A 24087-nucleotide genomic window follows, 5' to 3' on the forward strand; every position below is an offset into this window, starting at 1 on the left:
TTCACCTATTTAGTGATAAACCTTGCTTTATACCAGGCTGAGGCACCAATAGCACATGTAGGATAGACACACAAGAAGAGAACACTTGTTCAAAAAGAGTGTCAATAAAGCCTATAAGGCTCCATCACTGCATAAGGATTTTACTGGAGGCTCACTCACAAGATTAAAATCTGCATTTTTGTTAAGTCCCAGCTATTTACAGCTATTTAGGTCTCAACTACTTATGCCCATGCAAGTACTTTAAATACAGTGGAAATACTAATGCATACAGCCAAGCTGCTTCCTGGAAAGAAATACTTTCAAAAAATTATTTATCAACTAAGAAAAAGTGAAAGACCTATTTTGATGAAGCTCCCATGGAACTTTGTCTACACATTAGACAGGCTGGCAGATTTCCTACTAGTTCTCCTTGCTAGCTCCTCAGCAGTCCATCCTGTGGGCTGAAAGGAAGCCAAAAGTCTAAAAGTTCTGGCTGTGCTCTCCCCTGCAGTCTTGATTCTCAGGGTCTACAAGCGGTTTTCCCTGGCACTGGACCTGTATTCTCATTTGCAGTCAATTTTAAAATAAAGGAACGCAATTCATACACAGCTGATTTCAAAATGCCACAGCAATTGTCCTTTTCCACTTGGCTTTGCTGGGCACTCTCACTAGCAGCAGGACTGTAAAACATTGCCACAAACATACAGCTCAGAGCAGGTCAGAACAAGCAAACAGTAGAGCATACCAATTTTCTGCTGAGATACTAAGAGGAATTAAATACTTCAGCGTATTTACCAGGACAAGATGGTTTACCATTGTACCTGAACATGCTGGAACTTAACCACATGCTTAAAAGGCAAACGTGACAACACAGTAGCACGGTTCTTACCATATGTACACTTAACTTTTACAGAGCAAATCTATACTTCAAAATATTCAATATAAAGAAAATAATTTCAAGACTGAGTACAATTGTACTTCAAATGAGTTTAGAAAGATGAACAGTAAACTTTCATTAGTTTCTGATCATGAATTACAGAAATAAGGGAAAGACTTGGTTAAAGACACTACCTTTCTGAGAAACGCCAGTTTTCACAAAGATCTGTGACATTATTAGTAAACTGTTATTCCACAGAGGATCCCAAAGAGCAACAGTCAAGGAAGGTTACTGACACTGATGTATTTGGTAAACATTTAAACGAGATGTCATCAAGCCCTTTCTCACGGACATGTCAGAGGGCAGCTTTCAGCTCAAACTCTATCAACAATGTTTTATTTCCCATCAAAAAGGGAAGTCCAGCTTCCACTATAGAAAGGAAACAAGATTTGTAGGAGAGCTTAAGAGTCAGTCTGCAAACCCCAACTTCTCTCCTTTTGTGAAGGAAGAAAAAGCTCAGACTGAGAAACTCCTTTTGCCTAAAATGACAAGGAATCCAAAGTACAAAAAACCACTTCGCATTCGTTTATATCACTATTCTAGTGCTTTCTAACCCTTTTCCTAATGTTCTCCATTCCTAAGAGAGTCAACTTGGACTCACCTAGCTTTGAAGTATCTACACAAGGAAAAGTCCTTCTTTTTCAGAATTGACTCCTTCACTACCAGCAATATAGCAGAAATGAGTGACAACAAGAACCATTTTGAACAGAGGATGCTGGCCTGCAGCGTAAGCCAAATGCAATGGTCAGGCACAAATCACCCAAGTCTCTGCCAACGAGTATCACCTCACTCAGCTTACTGACCATGCCAGTGTATGTTGGTTTACAATACTGAACACATCCTAACATGAAAGCATCTTACAATTTTGAAGAGATGGAAGACAGTTTAATCCAAAGTATTTATTATTATGTGCCTTCTTCCCACAAAAAAGGCACTCGGTGTCAGTCTGCACGTCAATCTTCATAGTGAGAGAAACCAAACAGTAAGTCATTAAATCTTCTCTGTATCAGTTTGGCACAATGCATTTCTAAAATGACAACCCTGAAGACTACCTGCATTGTTCTCTGCCAGAGCCCTGCATGGCTTAAGGAGTTTCATTTCATGCCTTCTTGTCCACAAGGTTTGCAGGGGGGAGGTGGGGTGGGAGCTTCTTCTCCCCGCTCTTCCTGTAATACCGGCTTAGAGCAAATACAGAGAACAATCTGCACATCTTTAAGACCTCTTCTCCACGTACCCCTGCTCTTCCCCCAGAGAGCCTCTGGGAGGGATAAGAAACATGCAGTTGCAACTCCAAGTAAATTCTTGTCCAGGGAACAAACTGCAACTCCCAGTTAATTTTAGTAATATGTTTGAAGAAGGCGTGAACAAAGCTGAGTGGAGCAGAATGTACCAGTGCACGAGGATCCCTGCCCTAACCTTGAAGTTTAAAGAGAAAGCTAATTATCCTGGTTACTGTGACCTTGCCAGAAACCAAGAGCCACCCCTGCAAGGCAGACAGTGAAGAGCCTGGCTGCATTTGCCAGGCTTTAGAGAAATAGTTTTCACACCCACCATCAAAAACCTAATAGAAACTCCAGAGCCCTGGCACTTTCTACAGGCCAGGGCATCCAATTTGCCTGCAGAGATCAGGAGACTTACTGTAATAAGCTATTTGTCACAAATCAACGCAGAATTTACAGTTAAAAAACCCCAATAAATGAATCTCTATTCTATATTTACAGAAGAGCTCATATTCTGGACCTACATGCAGCCATTATTGAATTAACTTTTTAAAAATAAAAACTTATGCATATTAATATAGTTTTAAGAGAAACCCCATCCAGTTTCCCACTACCACATTAACACTGTCTTAGCAAGGCTTCCATGCTAATCGCAACTGCAATATTTTCTTACATTAAGCAAACAAGTCTTTAATCTTAGCCTAGGCTCCTATCCAGGCATTTACTTTAGTGAAATAACAAATGTTCCAGATATTTATTGCTGGGCATATTTAAGACACTGATTACATATCCGGTGGTAAAACTTCAAACAAGAGAAAAATACTGAAAGGAATACTGGAGTCAGACCTGGCAACCCCACAGTCTAAAACAGTGAAAGTTAAAAAAAAAAAAAAAAGGTGAAACATTGAGAAACTGAGAAACTGTCCCTGACTACACACATTTTTTCAAAGTATATATTCAGCAACCAGAAATTAAAGTACTTCATAATTCAAAGCAATTACAGTATTGTCTTAATGACAATTGATGAAGCTCCTATGGAACTTTGTCTACACGTTAGACAGGCTGGCAGATTTCCTGCTAGTTCTCCTTGCTAGCTCCTCAGCAGTAGACAAACATTTGCTTCCTAGAGTGTTGTAATCTGACAAACTCAGTAAACTGAACATGAACTGCAAACTGGATATCACTGCAAGTTTCACCACACCTCTGACAGGTATTTGCATTTTTGTATACATCTCCAGATGCAAAATACTTAAATATTACCCGAAGGCAATGGGGAGACCCTATCATCCACTGAGCTTTGAAGTTTCCCTTTTAAAGAATACAAGGAATTACTAAAGAAAAATTCTGCGGGAATTTTATTGGCAGTTGAATGGGAAGTAACAGAAACAATTTGTATAAGAAAACCCAAACTGTTTCTCAGTTTGCTGTGACAAATTAGGGGTTTTTTTTCCTTCAGCATTTCAAATATTTACACCAAGCTCTTTCAGCATCTGAAAGGAGCAATCCTGGTGATACAAGCATGATGGTCATACAGGACATAAAAAAAAAATCTTCAGGGTCTAAGAGGGTATTTCAGAGAAATAACAACTGAAATGAAATATATTTGCACACCTTTGAGGGTGAACTACCAGCTCCCAAAAGCACTGCTGACAGCTGAGCAAGAAACTCATTTCAATTTGCTCAAAAGCAGGATGACTGAAGGCTCAAGAAGAGGATGGAAAAGAGCTCAGAAAACATGATGTCAGATGTGGTCAGATGTCAGTGAGGTCAAGCAGACAACTCATTTTCCAGCACTCTACTCCCACCTTCCACAGTGACCCTGGATAAGTTACAAGGAGCTGCAGTACCAACAGCAGTGTGAAGTCTATTGAAAGGAAATACTAGGAAAGAATTGAAGTCCTCTGACACAATAAGCACACTAGCAGTCATTCCACTACAAATTAGGATACTAGTACAAGAGAGATGAGAATAAACGGTATTATATTTCCTTGAATGATCTGAATAGTTTACACTTCAGGGACACAAAAGAAATACACAGAGACAGTGTGAAACAAAAGTAAACTGATTCGAATTCCAGTTTAATCTCAGAAACAGGAACACTAAATGACACTCTAAGTCTAAAGAAAAAGAAAAAACAGCCACTTTTCCCAAACACCTTCAAACCCTTAGTCATCAGATGCTGAACAGCATCAAAAAAATTGGACATTTATGAGCAAAACAGAGAGGGAGTGATATGTCAATCAGCTTTTATTAAGACAATTTGAAAATTACTTCACTAGTTTTCAGACAGAAGGTAAACAATTCCCCACTTCAAATTGCTCCTTAGTAGCAAGTACCTAGAGCTGCTGGTTTTTTCTGGACATTTTTCAGCCAAGATCCAACAAAACTGATCTTCCAAAAGCACCCCAACAAAAACAATCAAACAACCCCAACAAAACAAAGCAAACAAAAACCTCAAACCAAACAAACAAAAAAACCCCAACCAAACAACAAAGCATAACCCATAGGTTAACAGAAAAAAGAAACACAAAACAAAACACCAAAAAAACCCCCAGAACTCCAAACATACAGGAAAAAAATTATCAGGACTATTCACCACCAACCAGGATTTTCCATTTCTACAGTGTGGTGAGAAAGGAAAGAGGAAGCATGCTGCAGCAATACATTCAGCCTCTACGTAAAGATAAAAAAGGAGGGAAGTAACAGAAAGCAACTTTCCACTTAACCACATTCTCCTAGTCAGATAGAGACAAGTAATGAAGCCCTTTTAAAGGCTTTCTGTCCACTTTGCCTCAAGCAAAAGAACGAACTGTAATTCTAGACTTTTAAGAGAGAGCACAGCAGATAAAAGTAAATTAAGACAACCCTTGGATCTCTGCAGAGAATCCTCTGAGAACACTGAGATTAGCATTAGAAACTCAGAACTCAAACCAGATCCGTCCTCTTATCACCACTGCTGCTGAAAACTAGCTTTACAAGTTTGTTTAAAGAACAGCTACATGGCAACATACAATTTATGTTTTAGACGAGCTTAAGCCAAGTTTCACCAATACTGGAAGCAGCACTCGCAGTCACTCCACCCCCAGACGCTTGTTTCCGCTCCTGCCTCACGCTCTCCTGCAGCAGCATAAATCTTTGCACAGCTGCACCAGCACCTTTACTACAACTTCAAGTGACAACAAACATCTCAGTGCACTAAAAGATCTTGTGAAGTTCAAATCCACCAAACAGAAGGAAAAAGTGATCTTCAAATCTTGTGCTCTGTATGTTTGACCTTTGGGTAAGGTACAATTGCACATGTCTACACACAGGTATTGCACTAAGCACTACTTAGACTCCACTGAGTGACAGTGGAGACTGAACCTTTAGTATCACTAAATCCAATGAGACAGAAAGCTCCAGATTAGTTAGTTACAATCTATTTACTTTGCACAGGAACAAAGAAACTGCCATACCAGATCAGACCATTTAAGCAGAACCCTACCACTTGCAATAACTAAGAGCGATAAAAATCAGACATGGTAGAGGGTGACCCTCTTCTAAAGGTGCTCTCAAGCCACAGAGCACAGAAGAGGTAGAAAGTGAATCTTCTTTCCCAGTAGTATCCAGCTCAAACTGGAAGCAGAAAATTTGGTGGTTTATTTAAACAAACAGTTACAAATATCCAGCTATAGGGACTTGGATAAAATACAAAATTATATTTTACCTTGGCTAAGAATAGCCAGGATAAAAAATAAGCTATATTTTTTTAACCTGAGCTATATTTTGACAACATAAGCAGAGAAAGTTATCATTTCAGTAACACACAAAAAAAAAAAAAAGGCAAGTTGAACCTTGGCCACACTGTGCTTTCACTCTACAAGCTCTCCCTCTGTTCCGACTCCAACTCTCAGTGTTCTGTTAAAAGCATTCATGTCCTTCCTTGAAAGTCAAAGGTGCTACAAATTAATGAACAGAGCTGAAAGTGATGAGTTTTTACTAACACACTGGTACATACAGACAAAACTTCAGTGTTGAAGTGCGTCTCTAGCAGGTGTCAAAAAGCAACTGCAGAAAACCTGTATTAATATCTACAAAGGTTACCTTGCAGCTGAACTAACACATACATTTTCAAACAATTTTTACACAAGTCACATAGGATGTGGTTACTGCATGCAGAGGACATGAATGTCATATTTCTTGCTTTTCATTTTTATGGCATTATAAACTAATCCTGTACTTGGGGATGCAATAAGTCACCTACATCAATTTCAGACACAAACACCACCTAAGGGGTTTGAATGTTTTAAAAGCACATTGTTAAGGTCGCAGAGAAGGAGGTGCATTTTGCCTTCATGGATTTCCCTCAAGCTACAAGAAATTAGACTACAGTTATTACTGACCTCACTATTTGGATCCTTTTATAAGGAAAATTAATATATTGTCAGTATAGAAGCTATACAGGATAAGAGATCTGAAGTGCTTTATGTTGAAGCTGCAAGTCCTAGTAAAACAACTCCCCCCTCCTCTTGCAGTGATATAAAAAGATCAGTGAAAATATCCACTCTACTTCCTCACAAGCAGAATGCTTGAGAGATTTAAGAAAAAAACCTAATATTTACATCTGTAACTCAAACAGCAGTCAATTTCCCTACTCAGCTTCATTCTGAAGCTCCAGCCGGTCCTTCCACCATACACAGACACTCTATTTAAAAGGAAAGTAACAAATACCAAAGAGACTGACACGGGGACTTTGGAGCAAGCACAGTATCTTCTAACTAGCAGTAGATCCTTACAGGCAACTACAACTACCTGTATTTAAAAATAGAATATAAAACCTCCACATAATACATTATTTAGATTATGCCTTTCAGTTTTGTCTCTTAATAAACACTTGGACAACTGCTGCACACACAACTTTAATATGTAATACACTGTTACATATAAATTAGCCTCTTTCAGTTAAAACAAATCAATTAATATTAAAATGAAGGAAGAAAGATGTTTTAAATTCTTGATACAGCCTGACAAAGTAATGATCTAACATCCGTTTATTAGTAACACAGCATACAGAATTACTGACTCTACATGAGCATTTATTGAATATTTCCAAAGGACAATCATTATTAAAGTTGCCATGTATTTCCATTCGCACTAAAAATAAATTCAAAGTAGACCTTCTCACTAAAATACTAAAGAGAGAATCACTTGGCATTTAGTATTTTCTAAGATTTGTTAACATTCCTAGTCAAATATCAGAGAGTATTTAAGAATGTTCTAACTTGTACACACATGCAGTACACTGATTTGACAAAATACAGGTACTTAAGAGTAAGTAAAACTGCTCATGTGAAAAGGAAAAAAATTCCACAGCTGCTCTGTCATTGCTGTGGGACTACTGAGGATGGATGCAGTGTTTCAGGACCGATGCAACAAATACTGGCCTTCTCAATGTCAAGCCTAACTCCCACTTGATATCACCATGAGACTCAATTGTTTTAAACATATTCCGATACTGATTCTTTATTTTCCTTGAAAGCCACGCAACTGGATATAATTGTATTACAAGACACAGTACATTATAATTTCATTACTTGATAGAGACAAAGACGGTGCCAAGAGTTATAAAAAGGCAGGGCACTCACTAAAGTTCATACATTATTTCCCTTCCCCAAAACATTTATGATTTCCTGCTAATCCTTTTGTAAGTACAGAGTCATTTCTTATCTGCACAACCACACCATACCAAGCATTTTTACCTTACCCTAGAAACAGGCCAAAATCCATCTGAATGGCTGAGAATATACATAAACAGGACACTGGTCCAGAAAACAGTTCCTATTACAATAGTCCCAGGTTAAGTCAACATTTTTAAAATATCCTTGAGGTTTACCTAAGACATAACCGAAAAGAACACACAAGTCCCAAACGGGAACTATATTTGTTTCTCACGAGGTTTAAATGATTAGCCAAACTGTAAGGCATCATTAAAATAGGTCCCTGGACCTAAACTACAGAGTCCACATCATATAAAATCTTACAAGAAATCCATGTGAAATTGTCAACTCCACATCAAATTTACACAGTCATGCTGCAGTGCCTTCCCACACACACACCAGTCAGACCCCGCAAGTACACGGTAAAGCTGAAATACGCTCTGAAGTACTTCAACTGCTTCACTGCGGACGTGAGCCCGATTTCATCCTGAACACTTGCACGCTTGTCAAATAGGTGTAATACAGGCAGTTCTCAAGAAAAAGGAACTTATCGGTTAGTACACGCAGAAGGCAAATACGGGCTTCGAACACCAGGGCACTGACCGAAACCACTGAAATTTATCACCTAGACTAAATCACGACAAAACTACTTTCTCTTGGAAAACCAGGAGGTCATCTATGTTTTAAAGCCTTTCCTCTCCTGACCAAGAGCTAAAAGAAATCAGTTCTGCACTATCGCGATGCTGCAAATTAGAATGTGACTTCGGAGAAGTCCTCCGCGGGGGGGAAAAAAAAATAAATAAATAGAGTAGATTACTCAGTTTTGCAGTAGACTGCCCGGACAGCAGCCGGGGAGCGCCCGGGGCAGGGAAACAGCCGCCGCCCGACCCCCAGCGCGCCCGGCCCGGCCCCGCGGAGCCGCGGGCAGGCACCGCGTCCCAGCGGCCGCTGATATATCCGGCCCCGGCCCCGCCGCCGCCCCGAGCCCGCACTTCAAAGCCTTTCGGGACTCCGGCAGAAGTCAAACACAAGCGCACCCCCGCACCCGGGCCGTCCCCCGCGGCCCCGCTCCCGCCGCACCGCTGACAGCTGCAGGCGCCCGGCGGGGCAGTCCGGCCCGGCCGCTCACCCTCCCGCATCCCCGCACCAGGTGCCCCGGAGCAGGCGGGCGAGCTCTGTCCGCCGCTCCCCAGCGCTGCGCTCCGCGGCAGCTCCCACCGCCCCCGCATCCGCCACCGGCCCGGGGCCAGGCGCGGCCGCACACCCGGCGGGGAACGGGGCGCTGAAGCCTCCCCCCGAGCTCTGCCCGCGGGAAAGGGCCCCGCCGCTGTCATCTGCCGCCGCCCGGGGCCGAGCGCTGCCCGCCCCTCCAGCCCCCGGCGCCCCTCACCTCGCGGCGGGGGACGGCTCCATCCTCCGCTCGGCGGCGGGGTCCGTCCCCGCCGAGCTCCCCGCCGGCAGCGGCTCCAGGAGCTCGGCGCAGCGGCTGGGGGAGGCAGCCGGGCTGGCGGGGCTGGAGCGCGACGGCCCGGGCAGGTAGTGGAGCAGCAGCGTCTCGGGGGGCTCCGGCGAGGAGGAGGAGGAAGAGGAGGAGGCGGCCAGGGCGGCGGCGAGGAAGAGGGGCGCCTCCGGCAGCCGGTCCAGCTCCACGCTCCGCACTTTACGCAGCTGCTTCCGTCTCCAGTCAGAGCGCTGTTCCTGGCAGCCGCCGCCGCCCGCCTCCCGCAGGAGCCCCCCGCCGCTCTCGGCGACGCTCCCCGCCACCGCGCCACCCTTCAGGCTCCCGCAGGTGGCGGCGGCGGCGGCCGCCTCCGCGCCGGCGCCCGAGGATAATCCCGATGACGAGGCGCGATCCCCCGCCGTCGCCGCCATTTTCTCTGGCAGGTCACATCGGGCTCCCGAGCAGCGGGGGCGGCCGCCGCTCCGCGCGCTGCGCAAAGGGCGCTGCCTGCGGAAACGGCGTAGGGCGGGGGCGGGCGGCGGCAGCCTATTGGCGGCGGCGGGGGCGGGGGCGGGGCGGCCGCGCGAAGGTACGGGGGGCCGCGCCCCGCCCGCCCCCGCGCAGGTGTCGGCGCGAGGAGGAGGGGGGGCGGGAGCGCGGGGGGGAGCGGGGCAGCCGCCGCTGCGCAGGGCCTGGGCCGGGGCCAGAGCGCGCTGTCTGTCCGTCTGTCCGTCAGTCAGTCCGTGCGAGTGGGCGGCCGGGCGGGCCGAGCCCGGGACCCGGTGGAGGCGGGGAGCGCTTCCCCGCCCTCATGCGGCCCTTCCCACGTGTGGGAGAGCGGCCCCGGGGCGGGGGCTGTCTGTCCGCCCGTCCGTCTGTCCGTCGTGGGAGTGGAGGGGAAGCCTTTCCCGGAACTCGGACCGCGGGCTATCTGTCCGCCCGTCCGTCTGTCCGTCGTGGGAGTGGAGGGGAAGCCTTTCCCGGAACTGGGACCGCGCTCCAGCTCGTACCCCCCACCCCTTCCCCCTTCCGTGTGCCTCCTCTCCCTAGCACACCCAGCTGGAATGTGCCTCAGTTCACCTGCTCGTCCCTCTCTGGAGTTAGTACGAAATTAAGCGCACATCCTTGCCCACGGCCTTCGCGCGTCCCTCTCTGGGCTGCCCTCAGCTGACAGGCGCCGCTTCCCCCATACTCAGGTCCTGCTCCACGTCTGTAAGGATGGAGAAGCGTTAATGTCTCGCCGGAGCACACCCGTCTCCGTGTGTGCGCAGGTATGCACACACATTTTAGCCTGCCACGCACACCTATCGCTGTGGCGGCTTCCCGAGAGACTGGGAGAGGGCAGAAAGGCAGGAGGCATCACATGGCCAGAACCTTGGAAGGTTTTTCTCTTGGTCTGGAGTGGGTTTGCTTTTTGATCTCAGATGAGGAAAGGAGAACTGGATGTTGCCACGCATACAAGTTTGTTTTCAGGTTGGTGTGAATACGGTAAAAGTCACACAGTTCTAAGCACCTCACCTGAGTATCTTAGGCTTATTTCCCAGAATTTGGTAGCTGCCCAAGTGTAACATTAACTAAGCAACTGAACAATGATTATAAGTATAATCGCTTTGCTAGGATCACTGCTTTGATCTGAAGCACTAGTTGAGTGAGAAGTGTCTCCTAAGAGAAGTAGATTCTTTCTTGCCTTGCATATGTGATCAGATGCTGACTTAAATGTAGAGTCTTTGCTGGAGGATGTGATGAGCAGACTGGTAGAGGTCTTCCCCTCTAGACAAAAGCCTGAGGAGACTGTACTCACTGTACTGGCAGAATAGTATCAGCAGACACATGCATATGGCCTCAAAGTCACACCAAGTGAATTATTTAGGTCGACTGTCAAGATATACTTGACAAGATGTACCTATACTCGTGAAGGTTTTTCGGTGAAGAATGCTGTGGGAAAGTCAGTTGCATTCATTGTCATCTTGCAAGAAGGGTTCCTTTGGGATAAGCAGGTCATCTAAAAATCCTTTTGTAATGTACAACTCAGAGACGTAACTTAATTCAGAACTTCATAAAGGTAGCATTTGGCTCTTATTTAAAGCCTCTGCTATAAATTATAGACAGTTTTCTGTAAGATTCCTAAATGAAGCCACATTGACAAAGGGAGAATCTTAATAAATGCCAGGAGTAAGATAACGAAGTATCCACTTTGTAGAAGCAGCATGAGATTAGCTGCATGCAAATGCTGAAATAGATGGTTGAAACGAACTCAAATTTTTATTAGTTGTAGGTAGTGTAACCTGCATCCTCTAGTCTTCAGCAGGAAAAAAATACCAATAAACAGTGCACTGTCATATATTTTCAAATATTCCTCTTTAAAATATTCAAATATTCCTCTATAAAATCACATTCACAGAAAACAAAACAAAACAAAAAACCAACCAACCAAAAAAACCTAAAACCCCAAACACAAAAACCCAATCCCATAACCATACACTTTTAAAGAAATCTAAACAGAAAAAGAGAATAACTTTAGGAATTTTGTGAACGCTTGTCATGTGGAGGAGAAATACACCTTTAAATAGCAATTGGTTGGAGAAGAATAAAGAGAAGAAAAAGTGAATCTTTAATACAAGTGAATCTAGGAGATAAGGGTACATACAATGTGTATGACAGGCCTAGGGGACACCTCTCCCAGAGTGCCAACAAGGGAGAAGGAAACTTGGGAAATTCAAGGCAAAATGTCAGAGTGGCAGTGGGGTGCTGAGGAATGTGCATGTGCACTGAGGTGAAATGCCTTCTAGAAAGCAGCTAAGAACAGGGCAAAATATAAACTACAGGGGCAGTGAGAGGCACCACTGCAAGAAATAATTAAATGCAGACAAGTGCTGTCACCATCCCTGTTAAGGCATGACTTTGCCTTTTGACTAAGGCCAGCACTGTCAAGGATTAGAGTTACTTTTGGATAAGATGCAAAGTGGAAAACCCTCACTATTCTGTCATTAAAGAATATCCAGAATGCCTTATGAAGGCTGTTTATCTCCTGATTACTGGCTGAAATTCAATTTCACCTTTTACCTATAATTCTTGTATTCACCTTATTTTTTCAAACGGGTGTTTCTCCACTCTGCCTTCACCACTGCAGCACAGTGGCAAACAAGAAAACGCCTCCTGTGGCTCACTCCAGAACACAAGGTAATACATTGCCACTACACAACATAGACTTATACACAACATAGAGACTCTATTAATCTCTTCATTTTGAAATCAGAAATTGAACATGCTGGTTGACTTTTGTGTTTTCTTGTCATTCTCTTTTAGAAGTCTTTTTGCACTTAAGCAAGTGGATTGAGCTGATTCTAAAAAGCAAAAAACTTACTGAAGAGCTCTGAAAGATACTCAGCTACCTCTTGCACAGATTAGTTCTCAGTCTATCTAAAACAGCTTTAGACGGTAACATGTGACTTTAAATAGTTTTCAGTGGGCTTGTTTCCCCTAAATCACAAGTAGTGGCACCCCGGGGTTGTTACAAAACAGAGGCCTTTGGCCTCAAATTAGCACCAACATTTGGAACATCTACTGTTGTACACAAAGAAACTTCTGTTTGGGAACACACTAAGATTTTGCAAGCCAAGGAGTTTCCTTGTTGCACAAAACTTGTAACAGTGTCATTAATAATCAACAATTTTCAACATGCTAGAGATAGGAATCTACTGTGCCCCTGAGTACATAACCTAGGCATCATCATCCAAAACCAGAATAAATATGAGAGATAACACAATCTGTTTGTTTCTGGTCTTGACTACACATGCAAAAAGTGCTTTAATACTGTATACAAGCTGGATTCTCCCTGTCTTGTTTTCTGTGTAGAAAGACTTATCCCCACCTTGATCTTCTATTCATTCTTTCCATTGTGAGAAAGGAGAAACAAACCTGGTCCTAAGCCATAATCCTTTCCTGTTTACTCCTTTGTGTAATGGTGAAGTCAACCAACTAAATGAGGTCCTTTTCATGCTCGTTTCCTAGGTCCTGCTGGAAATCTGATGGTGTCTCTGTCTCCTGTAGAAGCACTTTGCCATCTTGCTGATGCACTGTCCTTACTTTGTAGCATAACAGGTATACTCTTTAGAAGACATTCCACCTCAGAAAAGCAGGATCCCATGTCACTTTTCAGGAGAGAAAGAGCCAGGTAAAACTAAAAACCAAAATCTGTTACAGGGAATTCTAGAGATTTTGTCACTCCCTTGAAATGTCTAGTCTACTGTTATTTATGTGTTTATTTTCTTAATGTTTTACTTATTAACTTCTTCATTGATTTCAATGGAAAATGTGTTTAAAGATTTCTTCCCTCACATTTCAGTCCATGTGGAACTGAACTTTTGTTAAAAATGTATTTTGGATCCACAGTGTTGTAGACTGTATCTTGACCTAGGTGTCAGACATGCTACATAAGAAAAGACCTGTACTTAAACCTCCCTTTTCTGCCAAAGCATATAATGACAGTTCCCTGTTTCTTTTTAAGAACTAATGATACTGATGCATCTTATACCATTCCTGCACTGTCTAGTCACATTCATTACACTTACCAATTTTTTTCCTGTAGCATCTACTAATGAACTTTTGGTCTACCCACCATATGATCCAGTGCAAAAGGTCATCTGTTTCCAAAGAGTATGATAGACAACCAAGCAACAGAGCAATCAGCAGGCTAGAGTACAATCCTTGCACAGTAGAAGTCTATCAGCTGTCTCGATTTTTGGTGGTGGTTTTTTTTTTCCCACTAGTTGTACATCTTGCATTAACTATGAAAATTAGTTCAATTTTTGATCTCAGATAGTCTTTAGAATATTAATAGCTTGATGTCTAATTTGGATATTCTTCTTGGCTACAGAGAATTTTTCTGACTTGAAAAAGTCACCATCCTTTCATGGTTCATTTTTTTTTAATATTTACCTACTTCAGACGTGACACAAGGATGAGGGATTTAATATTATTGAGTTTTCAGGCAAACTTTTGCTCAAAGGAAGCGTAAGAATGAAGTGAGCAAAACCTGTTAAGATTCTTCTCATACATCACTTATGAAGATCTACCAAAATTATTGCAGCCATCAGCTCTTTTTCTCATACTTTTCCAGACTAGTAAATTGACAACATAGGTCTCACCTGGATCAGCAGTTCCAACTTTTATAAGCATCACTATCTGTTTTTGCTCTGGGGAAAAGCAACTGTGCCATTTCAGACTCAGGAGACCAGTGATAGCTTAGTTTTCCTTCATGCTGTTGCTCTCACTGTTACATCTCTTTCAGCCTAGATGCTTATTATTCCTTCCGTTCTATGAGACAAATTTGAGTTCAAATTTGAAGGCACAAATAGAAGTACATCTGTTAATAAACTGTGCGTGCTTTTCTCCACTGGAAGCTATGGATTTCCAAGTTAAGAGGAACAGGTGGCAGAATTCCACTTTTATTTTTGTCCCTAAGGGCAATATAGAATGGAAGGAGGACGACTTCCTCACTACTGTGATAGAGGACTCTGCAGTTATTCTTTTCCTCTTCCTGCTGCTTGTCACCCGTATTCTGCCAGCAGCATAATCATATAGTGCCAACAATAAACTGCAGTTACTAGAGGACAGTAACTTGACAACAACATAAACACCCAACCACCAGTAAACATTAGAAGTCTTGTGTCTCAGCATGGCTGTGGGCTGTAAACCAACAGCCTCATGTGACTGATATATCTAGCACATACCAAACAAGTCTGACGAGCATCCTGTAAAAGAGGAGCAGACAACACTGACACAATTTGACAGAGACCTCTGGATTACTGCTTTCCTACATAACTGCCAGATGGACAAGGAATTGGCACAAACATCTTCCACTGAGTACCCTGCTAGCTTTCTACAGAGCCAGTGCATGTCTGAATAATAATTTCTGAGTTTAGTAGTGGCATCCAGCCTGACATATTCTCTCCCTCCTTTTCATTTGTTCGTCCCACCCTGGCCCTGTAGTTATGATGTCTGTGTGCTTTCATTCATGATGGCGAGCAGTTGCTCTTCCTAAATCCAGCAGGTAGGTAGACCTGCCAAGGTCCTTACAGCTGTCAGAGGAAATAAGAAAACTCAGCAACAACGTCAGCGCCTACTTCATCATGTGATCCCTTTATGCCAAGTCTGTCAATTTTCTGGCACCACGGTAGAAGTGAATCAGATAACTATTAGCTGTAACAATGTCAGGGAACCCATAGATTTTAAAAGTAGTAATGGGATCTTTTATATCCAAACAGTCATATCTTTAACATACCCAGCTCTTTTTCTCCTAAGCTCCTAAATTTCAGTTATTTCCTCCAACAATTATAGTAGGCACAACACTACTTTATTGCTTGTGTGCCAGTGACAGTCACTGAGAATGGTGTTTCCAAACCTGTTTAATCACAGTGTATCAAGCTATCATCTAAACTAAACATTCTCCAAAAACAGATGATCTGGACATCAGTAGCAGGCATTTGCCTATCCTGAGAGAAAATATTTTGAATATTTTGTTGCTTCAACAATTTTCTGTGCATACATGAGTAAGTAAGAGTCATAAAAAAGCTTCCCATGTTGTTTCTGTAAAAAGAAGGATTGCACTGGAGAGTTCTGAGGAAAGTGACTTTTCATTCTTAGTATTCGATTAGTATTAAAACAAATAATTTTATCTTTATATTTCATGAGAAGTTGGCTCCAAAAGAAATATAATGGAATAAAATATATGTTTGCAAAACAAAGTTCTGACCTTTCTTGAGTTCTAGTTTACTGACAAGAAGATATTTTGAAAAATATTCCATCTATTCCAGAGTATAAGCCTATCTATTGAATTTGGTTGCTGTTCCTGAAATTTATTTATCATTCATAGAGCTCTCGCTGCTCTGTATCATAGCTTCCTTTGCTACACCCAGTTCATTTATAATTTTTACGATGTCTGGATACTAACGAATCTCACCTATCAATAAATCATGAGTAGAAAAATCCTCTGCTTTCTGCATGCTTACCTTCCTTCTGTTAGATACTGAAATCACAGGAAGTTACTGTTGTATTAGTTGGTGGCCTTTGACATTTCCAAAGTTAATTTCTATGTAATATAAATACATGCAAATACTAAATATATGTGTAACATATATGTAACATATGTGTAACTTCACATGCTCTATGTGTTTGCACTATGAAAGGCTTTGAGAAGCAAAGAATGACCTTGGCAGAATATGTTTGTGTGGATTTAGGAGAGGTTGCCAAGGTAGGATACACAATTTATTTTGAGAGATTGCCTATCTTCCTTGTTCTTTGTGGTTTAAGCCAAAACTTTTCACAATTTGAACAAAGCCTTGCAAGTCCCCAGAGCATAACTGACCATTTACTGCTGAAGGTGTTAACCATGCAAGCCACTTCCAGTTAGTTACTGCTTTTCAAAGATGGGGCCTTAATCAAGTTTGCTGTGCACAGTACTAGCATTGCAAGCCAGATCAGTTCAAAAACAAATGTCACAATTTTCTCTTGAACTTCATTAACAAAGGAACAGTACTGAGCTGCTGCTTTTAGTTTCATGTCCTCTAGACACAAGATTTGGAGGTGATTTTATTTACAAATATTGGTACCAATTTCTGACTTCACTAGGTGGTTTCTGACATCTTAATTATAAAGCTGCATGAACTGTCTGCTTTATGTTGAAAAGAACAATATCCCTTTTAATTTCTATCCAAGATAAGAATGTGTATTAACACATTTACATATCAGTCACAGAAGTCTTGAGATTATAACTATTTGTTTGCTCTGTTTAACCAGAACAAAGGATCCTTCACAGGGTGGTAACATACCTTTCAGTCTACAGTAAGAGCTACTGCAGCTGATTTCTAATAACTTTTTTCACCCTCTGGATTACACCCATGTATATTTGAAGTATGGAGAGATACCAAATGTAAAAATAACATGCAGACTAATGGTACTATATAAAGAAAATAGCACTCCCTTCTTATTAAAGTTCCTAAACCAAAAGCATTCTTAATTATTCCCAAATTCCTTTGTATATTCTAACTCCCCACGTTTACTCTCAGTTGTGAGAATATGTATCCCTTCTTCACAGAGAACTCAAATTTATTTGGGTTTAGTTCAGTAGAAGGCCGATATCGGCCTCTTTAGCCACCAGTGTGCTTTTAACAAATGTGGGTAGAGCCCTTCCCAAATCTTCATTTGCGAAGCCCAGCCGTGATGATGATGATGGTGATGATGAGTTCAGTAGAAGCACTTACACATTATTTCAGTAACATTTTATTTTGGGTATGAGGAAAGCCCAGTTCTCTCCTGTCAGCTACAGGTTTAAAGTCTTCAAATCCTAGGAAAAGGGACTTTTCGTGTGTTAAAACACCCTCGTAGTTCAGGTCAATACTTTATTCTCTTTTTCTGTCAATTAAATTTTAGTACAGCAGATTGCCATTCGCTGCATCATTAAGCAGTACATAGCTGTCCCTTTTCCCTGAGTAGAGTCCCTTTCTTTTCCACATTTCTAAAAATCCTCCCAGATGCTTAAAATTTGAATTTGATTTTGGGAATCTTTAGGCTCAACACAATGGTTAGACATGATATATACTTCTGTGGAGCACTATACATGTCCACCACAAGAAGGGGTAGTATATACCCTACTCTATGAGAGTCTAGGTATCAAAGAGCAACACAACTCACCTTTTCACCATTTTAAGTAATCAAATGCTTGAAGGAAGCTGAAGAGCATCTGAAAAGTGTCACTGGAGAAAATTGCAAAAGAAGAATATGGCCAATTGGAAAAGCCTGCAGAAAGTAAAAGATCTTATTTTTAAAACTCAGAGTTTCTCTTCTTTATACCGTGTGAATGGTATAAAGCAACGTATTTATGTTTAAAGTAAAACAGGACCTGTTCTCTAACTCGAGTGAACATGTATATTAATCAGTCAGTAGATGCAAAATTCTTTGTATGTAATTTTTTCCTTGAAATTATCTTCAGTTCTTATTTGCATTCTAAAATGATCACTGATGACAGCATATTAAAGAAGTACGTAGCATAAACTCCTAGCTCCTCCCTCCGTCCCTCTTTTTTTAAAGTACTGAAAGTAGAGAAGCTAAATTCCAATGCATTTTGATGATGTCAGGAAAGCCAAAGTTGTAGCTATAAAAAGAAAATGTTTCTATTTCCCCTACTCCCAACAAAGCATGAGATAAATAGTTACTTTTTGGAATAATAAGGATTCATACCTGAAACTTAGACTAGCTTTATAAACCTGTCAAATAGCTTGTTTAAAACCATAACACACAGTGTATTTGGTGCGGATGCATGTTGCAGAACCGTGTGAGGGTGCTTGTTTTGGTACATAGAAAGGCATTCCAACCATCTTATTTTAGTTATTGTACCACACCAGAGATAACAAAAGCTGTCCTAAGATTGAAGTGTATGATGCTTTCAAAGCATGTTCATTGTGAATATTCAAAAGGTCAGAGGTCTGAATTCCACTGATATCTCACATTCTAGTCTTGTTGAAGAAGATGGGAAAGTATGAATTAAAATGTTGCTAGTAAGCCTAAGCTTACTGTATGATTTTCTGAGTATTTGGGCATTTGTTGGTTAGAAGAGGATATAGGGAGGCTCCAAAATTACAGAGAGACAAAATCTGTCCATTTCTCCTCTGCAATCTCAGCTAAGCTTTTGAGGAGCACCCGTCATGGTCCAGATGGTTCAGCTCTGTGGATGGGGGAAGGATGCTGCTACCATTCCTGCTAAAGTTCCTGGGCCCAGTGAAGGCAACATCTGCCTAGAGTCCTCTTTTGCCCAAAGTCCAACTTTAATGCTTCTGGATTTGCTCCTATGAAAAGTTCAATTTTAGAAGAACCTCTTAAAAATGAGAAGTACTTTTATCTAAGTGAGGAAAAGATAAATCAAAATTCTGTGTGTCGTCCTCTCTGAAAAATATGTGGTGTATTGTATTAATACTGACATGAAGATCTCCTTAAACAAAGCATTCATTGTAAAGTGACGTCTTAAGGTTGCCCTACACTTTTAACGCTGTAATTCTCTGAATATCCAGGTTTTATTTGTATAACAACTCCTAAAGCTCAGACAAGCGAAACAACTTACCATCACCCAGAAAAATCATGGCCTAAACTGGAAATGAAATCAGATTAGAACATCTGCTCTGGACACTACACACAGGCCCATCTCCTTGCGGAATATAAAAGACGTATGGGTCTTCTGTGTCATAGCTTGAATTTTCTCTTTGCCTCAGCAACTAATGTTTTGAAAAGAGAGATCTAGTGATCAGTGTTTCTTAGTCTAAATGTCATTGATTGCAGTTAAAATACTGTTTTTCTTGAATTCAAGCATCAAAAGACTTACAGGAATGATTACAGATGCATCTAAAGCAGAATGTTTAATTCTCTTTGCTGCAAACACATGTATTCCTCCCACAAATTAATAGAAAGTCATCCAAGATTGAATTAATTCATCTAGGACATTACATTCTATGGTACTCATTCCCTTTCTGATTACAGACAAAAAATGCCACATGAATATTTTTAAGCTCTAATAATTTTCCGATAACATGAGTCAGACATGGTGGTTTATGGCGGCACTATACTGAAGAGCAAAGCTCTTTTGTACTTCAAAAACATGCACAAAAACTATAGCTCCTATCACAAGACACGTTGGACAATGGACATGGTTCAATTTTCACTATTTCCAGGTAGCAGAAGGGGACTAGGAAGTCTGCAGGATAAAGAGGCTATGGTGGTCACACTCTCCTCTTTGCCTGCACTGGGCTCAGCAAAAAGCAAACCAAGCTGGCCAAGAATAAGTTGATTCAGCACGCTCTGCTGAAAAGACTCTTAAGCTGTTCCAGACAAAACCATGAAGAAGGATGATAGTGACAACACCATCTATCCTTCAGGCTAAGTCTCCCCCCCAACCCCCACCAGGTTTTGAACTGCTGCCAAAATGAATCATGTCTACTTTAAAATGTACTAGGAAGTTCATGTCTGGCACAGGTTGCTCCTTAGTTCTTTTTGATTGTCTTCCATAGGTGCATGATCTACTGAAAGTTTCAAATATGGTTTATATTGCAGCACAATAATGTGTGATTTAACTTCAAGTAAAAAGGCTGGACCTTTTTTACTGTTATTTGCTACATTCATTTGTACAATGTAAGCCAAAGCTAAAGAGGTGAAAACTAGTGAGAACTGATTGAGACTGAAGTGCTCATTTCAGAGAATTTTGCATGACCTACAGATACATTCTTTTCCCCCTGTAGTTATTGCTTCAGGCTTTTTCTTTGGTCTTTTCTGTACCACAGAAGTTGCAGTGATTTCACTGCATCAGTTTCTAGAGGAACATATTTAAATCAGACCAATCCACTTGTATTCGAAGCCCCCTTGAGAAATTTCCAGACATAAGACCTTTTATTTAGTATCAGCAAAGTTTCTCAATTAGGTTTTTTTTCATCAGTAGATCTCAAAGCACTTTATAAAGTAGATTACTCCCATTTACTCTGTTTTGCAATTGGGGAACAGATGAAATTATCTGCTTGCTTTTGGGCAAGTAGAAAGCTGGGAAGAAAAACCTGTGTCTGTCCAATTTAGTGTTTCAGCCACAAAACTACATGGGGCTTCCAAGTTTTCCTGACATGAATGTGCTTTGAGGATCACATTTCTGCTAACCTTGTAATGATGTTCTAGTGATTTCATGGTAATCATATTCAATTTAAAAGAAATACAAAATAATAGGACTTATTTGGTGTATTCTAAAGTGGTGGGGGGTTGTTTTGTTTTGCTTTGCTTTGTTTTTTAAATACAATATCAGCTCATAAGAGAGTATCCATCTCTTAGTTTCTGCCATGTAAAAAATATAAGAAGCACGGGAGAAATATCTAGAACCTCTCTTCCTCCATCAAATTCAAGCCACAGAAAGTTCACTCCAAAGTTATGTTCAGATATAAGTAAACCATCTAACAGCCAAAATATCATAGAACCACAGAATCAGCCGGGTTGGAAAAGACCTCTGAGATCATCAAGTCCAACTCTTGATCCAACACCACTGTGGTTGCTAGACCATGGCACTAAGTGCCACATCCAGTCTCATCTTAAAAACCTCCAGGGATGGAAAATCCACCACTTCCCTGGGCAGCCCATTCCAATGTCTGATTTCCCTCTCTTGTAAAGAACTTCTTCCTAATATCCAACCAAAACCTCCCCTGGCAGAGCTTAAGACCATGCCCTCTTGTCTTACTGATAGTTACCTGGGAGAAGAGATCAACCTCCACCCGGCTACAACCTCCTTTCAGGGAGTTGTAGAGAGTGATGAGGTCTCCCCTGAGCCTCCTCTTCTCCAGGATAAACAACCCCAGCTCCCTCAGCCTCTCCTCATAGGACTTGTGTTCCTGTCCCTTCACCAGCCTTGTTGCTCTTCTCTGGACCTGCTCCAGCACCTCAATATCCTTCCTGAACTGAGGGGCCCAGAACTGGACACAGTACTCCAGGTGTGGCCTCACCAACACTGAGTACAGGGCAAGAATCACTTCCCTGCTCCTGCTGGCCACACTGTTCCTGATGCAGGCCAGGATGCCATTGGCCTTCTTGGCCACCTGGGCACACTGCTGGCTCATGTTCAGCTTCCTGTCAATCCAAACTCCCAAACTCTGCCTGACTGCTCTCCAGCCACTCTGTGCCCAGCCTGTAGCTCTGCATGGGGTTGTTGTGGCCAAAGTGCAGGACCCGGCACTTGGCCTTGTTGAACCTCATCCCATTGGAATCAGAGCATCTCTCCAGCCTGTCCAGGTCCCTCTGCAGAGCCCTCCTGCCTTCCAGCAGATCAACACTCCCCCCAACTTGGTGTCATCTGCAAATTTGCTAATGGTACACTTGATCCCCTCATCTAAATCATCAATAAAGATATTAAACAGAACTAGGCCCAACACTGATCCCTGGGGGACGCCACTAGTGACCGGCTGCCAACTGGATGCAGCACCGTTCACCACCACTCTCTGGGCCCGGCCCTCCAACCAGTTCCTAACCCAGCACAGAGTGCCCCTGTCCAAGCCATGGGCTGCCAGCTTTTCCAGGACCATGCTGTGGGAGACGGTGTCAAAGGCTTTGCTGAATTCCAGACAGACCACATCCACAGCCTTCCCCTCATTCATCAGGTGGGTCACCTATATAGTGCTATAGCAGGATAGAAATAAGCCTAAAGTGTGAGCATGCAACTAATTTAACAAGGAGCAAGAAGCAATAAAAATGTATTGAAACAGCACCTCATTTTCCATCCAGCCTTCAGAATGCAGAGATAAGCTCTTCTTGGTAAGGCTGTCTGTTAGGACTGGGCTATCATGTAGTGGGCTGCTGCTGGATATTTTTGCATTAAATGTTCTTCCTCTGTCACTAGAACCTGAGGGATGTAGTGACATCTCCATCCTTGGAGGTTTCCAAGGCTCAGTTAGACAGCACCACAACTGACCCAATTTGGTGCTGTCAATAGACTTACTTTGAGCAGGAGGTTGAACTAGGTAATCTCAAAAGAGCCCTTCCAAACAACACTTCAGTAGTCCTGCAATTTTGAACCGCATGTGAATGCAATGGATCTTGCATTTAAATTGGTCTGTAGTATCTGAAGAAAAAACCCACCAGCATGAGTGTAGATAAGGTCTTGTAGAATTACTAAGTTGGGAAAATTCTCCATCTCAGAAAATGGAAACACTCAATTTTCTATGGTATGCTGTCTGTTACGGTAGGAGAGGAATTAATTAGATTTCTATATTGGCTAGGTCTTGTATGCAGAAGCATTTTATTAATTAACCCAGTTTTACAGATGAATAAGAAGTTGAGTTCCTGTTATGAACAATACTCAGCCCTTTTCTAGATTCCAGTATTCTTCTGTCCCTTTGCAATAAAACACAGAAAACTGCAGATCAGCATAGGTACTGTCATCTGTAACCTTTTTTTTTTTGTCTTATGCTTTTGCACAGTACTTCTAAATGCTACTAACCTTCAAGAAGGATGTGATTATGGGAGAGGTACCACAGCCTTGTTTTATTATCAGTGCCTAATTAGAACTAGGAAGACTTACCTCTTCTGTTACAGGGAAAAAGCCAAAGTAAGAGAAACACAAGCATCCATGTCATATGTTATGTAGGAAATAGCTAATCTGAAGCTACCTTTTTCACATATAAAGTAGTCTAATTAGCATTACTGCTAATTAGAATGAGACAGAAAGAGTTCAGGGAACCATTTTCTACTGAGAAGTGTAATCACCCCTCAAACGGTGTTTGGCATATACTCATTTGGCTAAATTATGTTTGGGTAAAGAAGCCCTCTAAGGACTCATCTGATAAGGTGCGAATGTCCTGTTCTGCTATTTTCTGATTATTTTTTCTGTGCATTTTAAGTTATTTATTTCATATTATAGTATATAAATTGATCATATAGCAGTTAGACCTGAAATGAAGTGTCTTATCTGAACAAGATATTTGCATTAATTTCAGATGAAATTTTTTTCCTCAAACTTTTCATTTGGTGTGTTAGTTCAAAACAAAGCCAGGTTTTGAAATGAAGAAATCCCTCTGTCAGTGGAATCTTGTGGTCAGTTCTGTTACCAGTCACATTTGCTCTTACAAACAATTGAATTCTTGGCTTCCTTTTAAGTCAGTGGGAGTTTTTACTCTTTGGTAGAAGTATTATATTTTAAACAAATGAAATGCTTATGTTCAAGGCCTTTCTTTGTGGACACCTAAAATATATTGAGTTTCAAACACCTCTATATATTGCTGTACAACTGTGAGCAATCTTTTATAC

General features: G+C 41.8%; 1 protein-coding gene across 1 annotated transcript in view; it reads right to left on the minus strand.

Annotated features, from left to right (window-relative positions):
* The window catches only part of MAP3K1 (mitogen-activated protein kinase kinase kinase 1), a 57912-nt gene extending 48187 nt beyond the window's left edge, over nucleotides 1-9725 (minus strand). Inside the window, exon 1 of the mRNA XM_051788270.1 lies at nucleotides 9223-9725. Within this exon, the coding sequence (XP_051644230.1) occupies nucleotides 9223-9704 (482 nt within the window). The 5' untranslated portion in view covers nucleotides 9705-9725. The remainder of the gene's footprint in view (nucleotides 1-9222) is intronic.
* Between the last annotated feature and the right edge of the window lie 14362 nt (nucleotides 9726-24087).

Source organism: Manacus candei, unplaced genomic scaffold (assembly GCF_025592945.1).
Source record: "Manacus candei isolate 608988 ecotype Guabito, Panama unplaced genomic scaffold, ASM2559294v1 h1tg000024l, whole genome shotgun sequence".
Taxonomy (NCBI): domain Eukaryota; kingdom Metazoa; phylum Chordata; class Aves; order Passeriformes; family Pipridae; genus Manacus; species Manacus candei.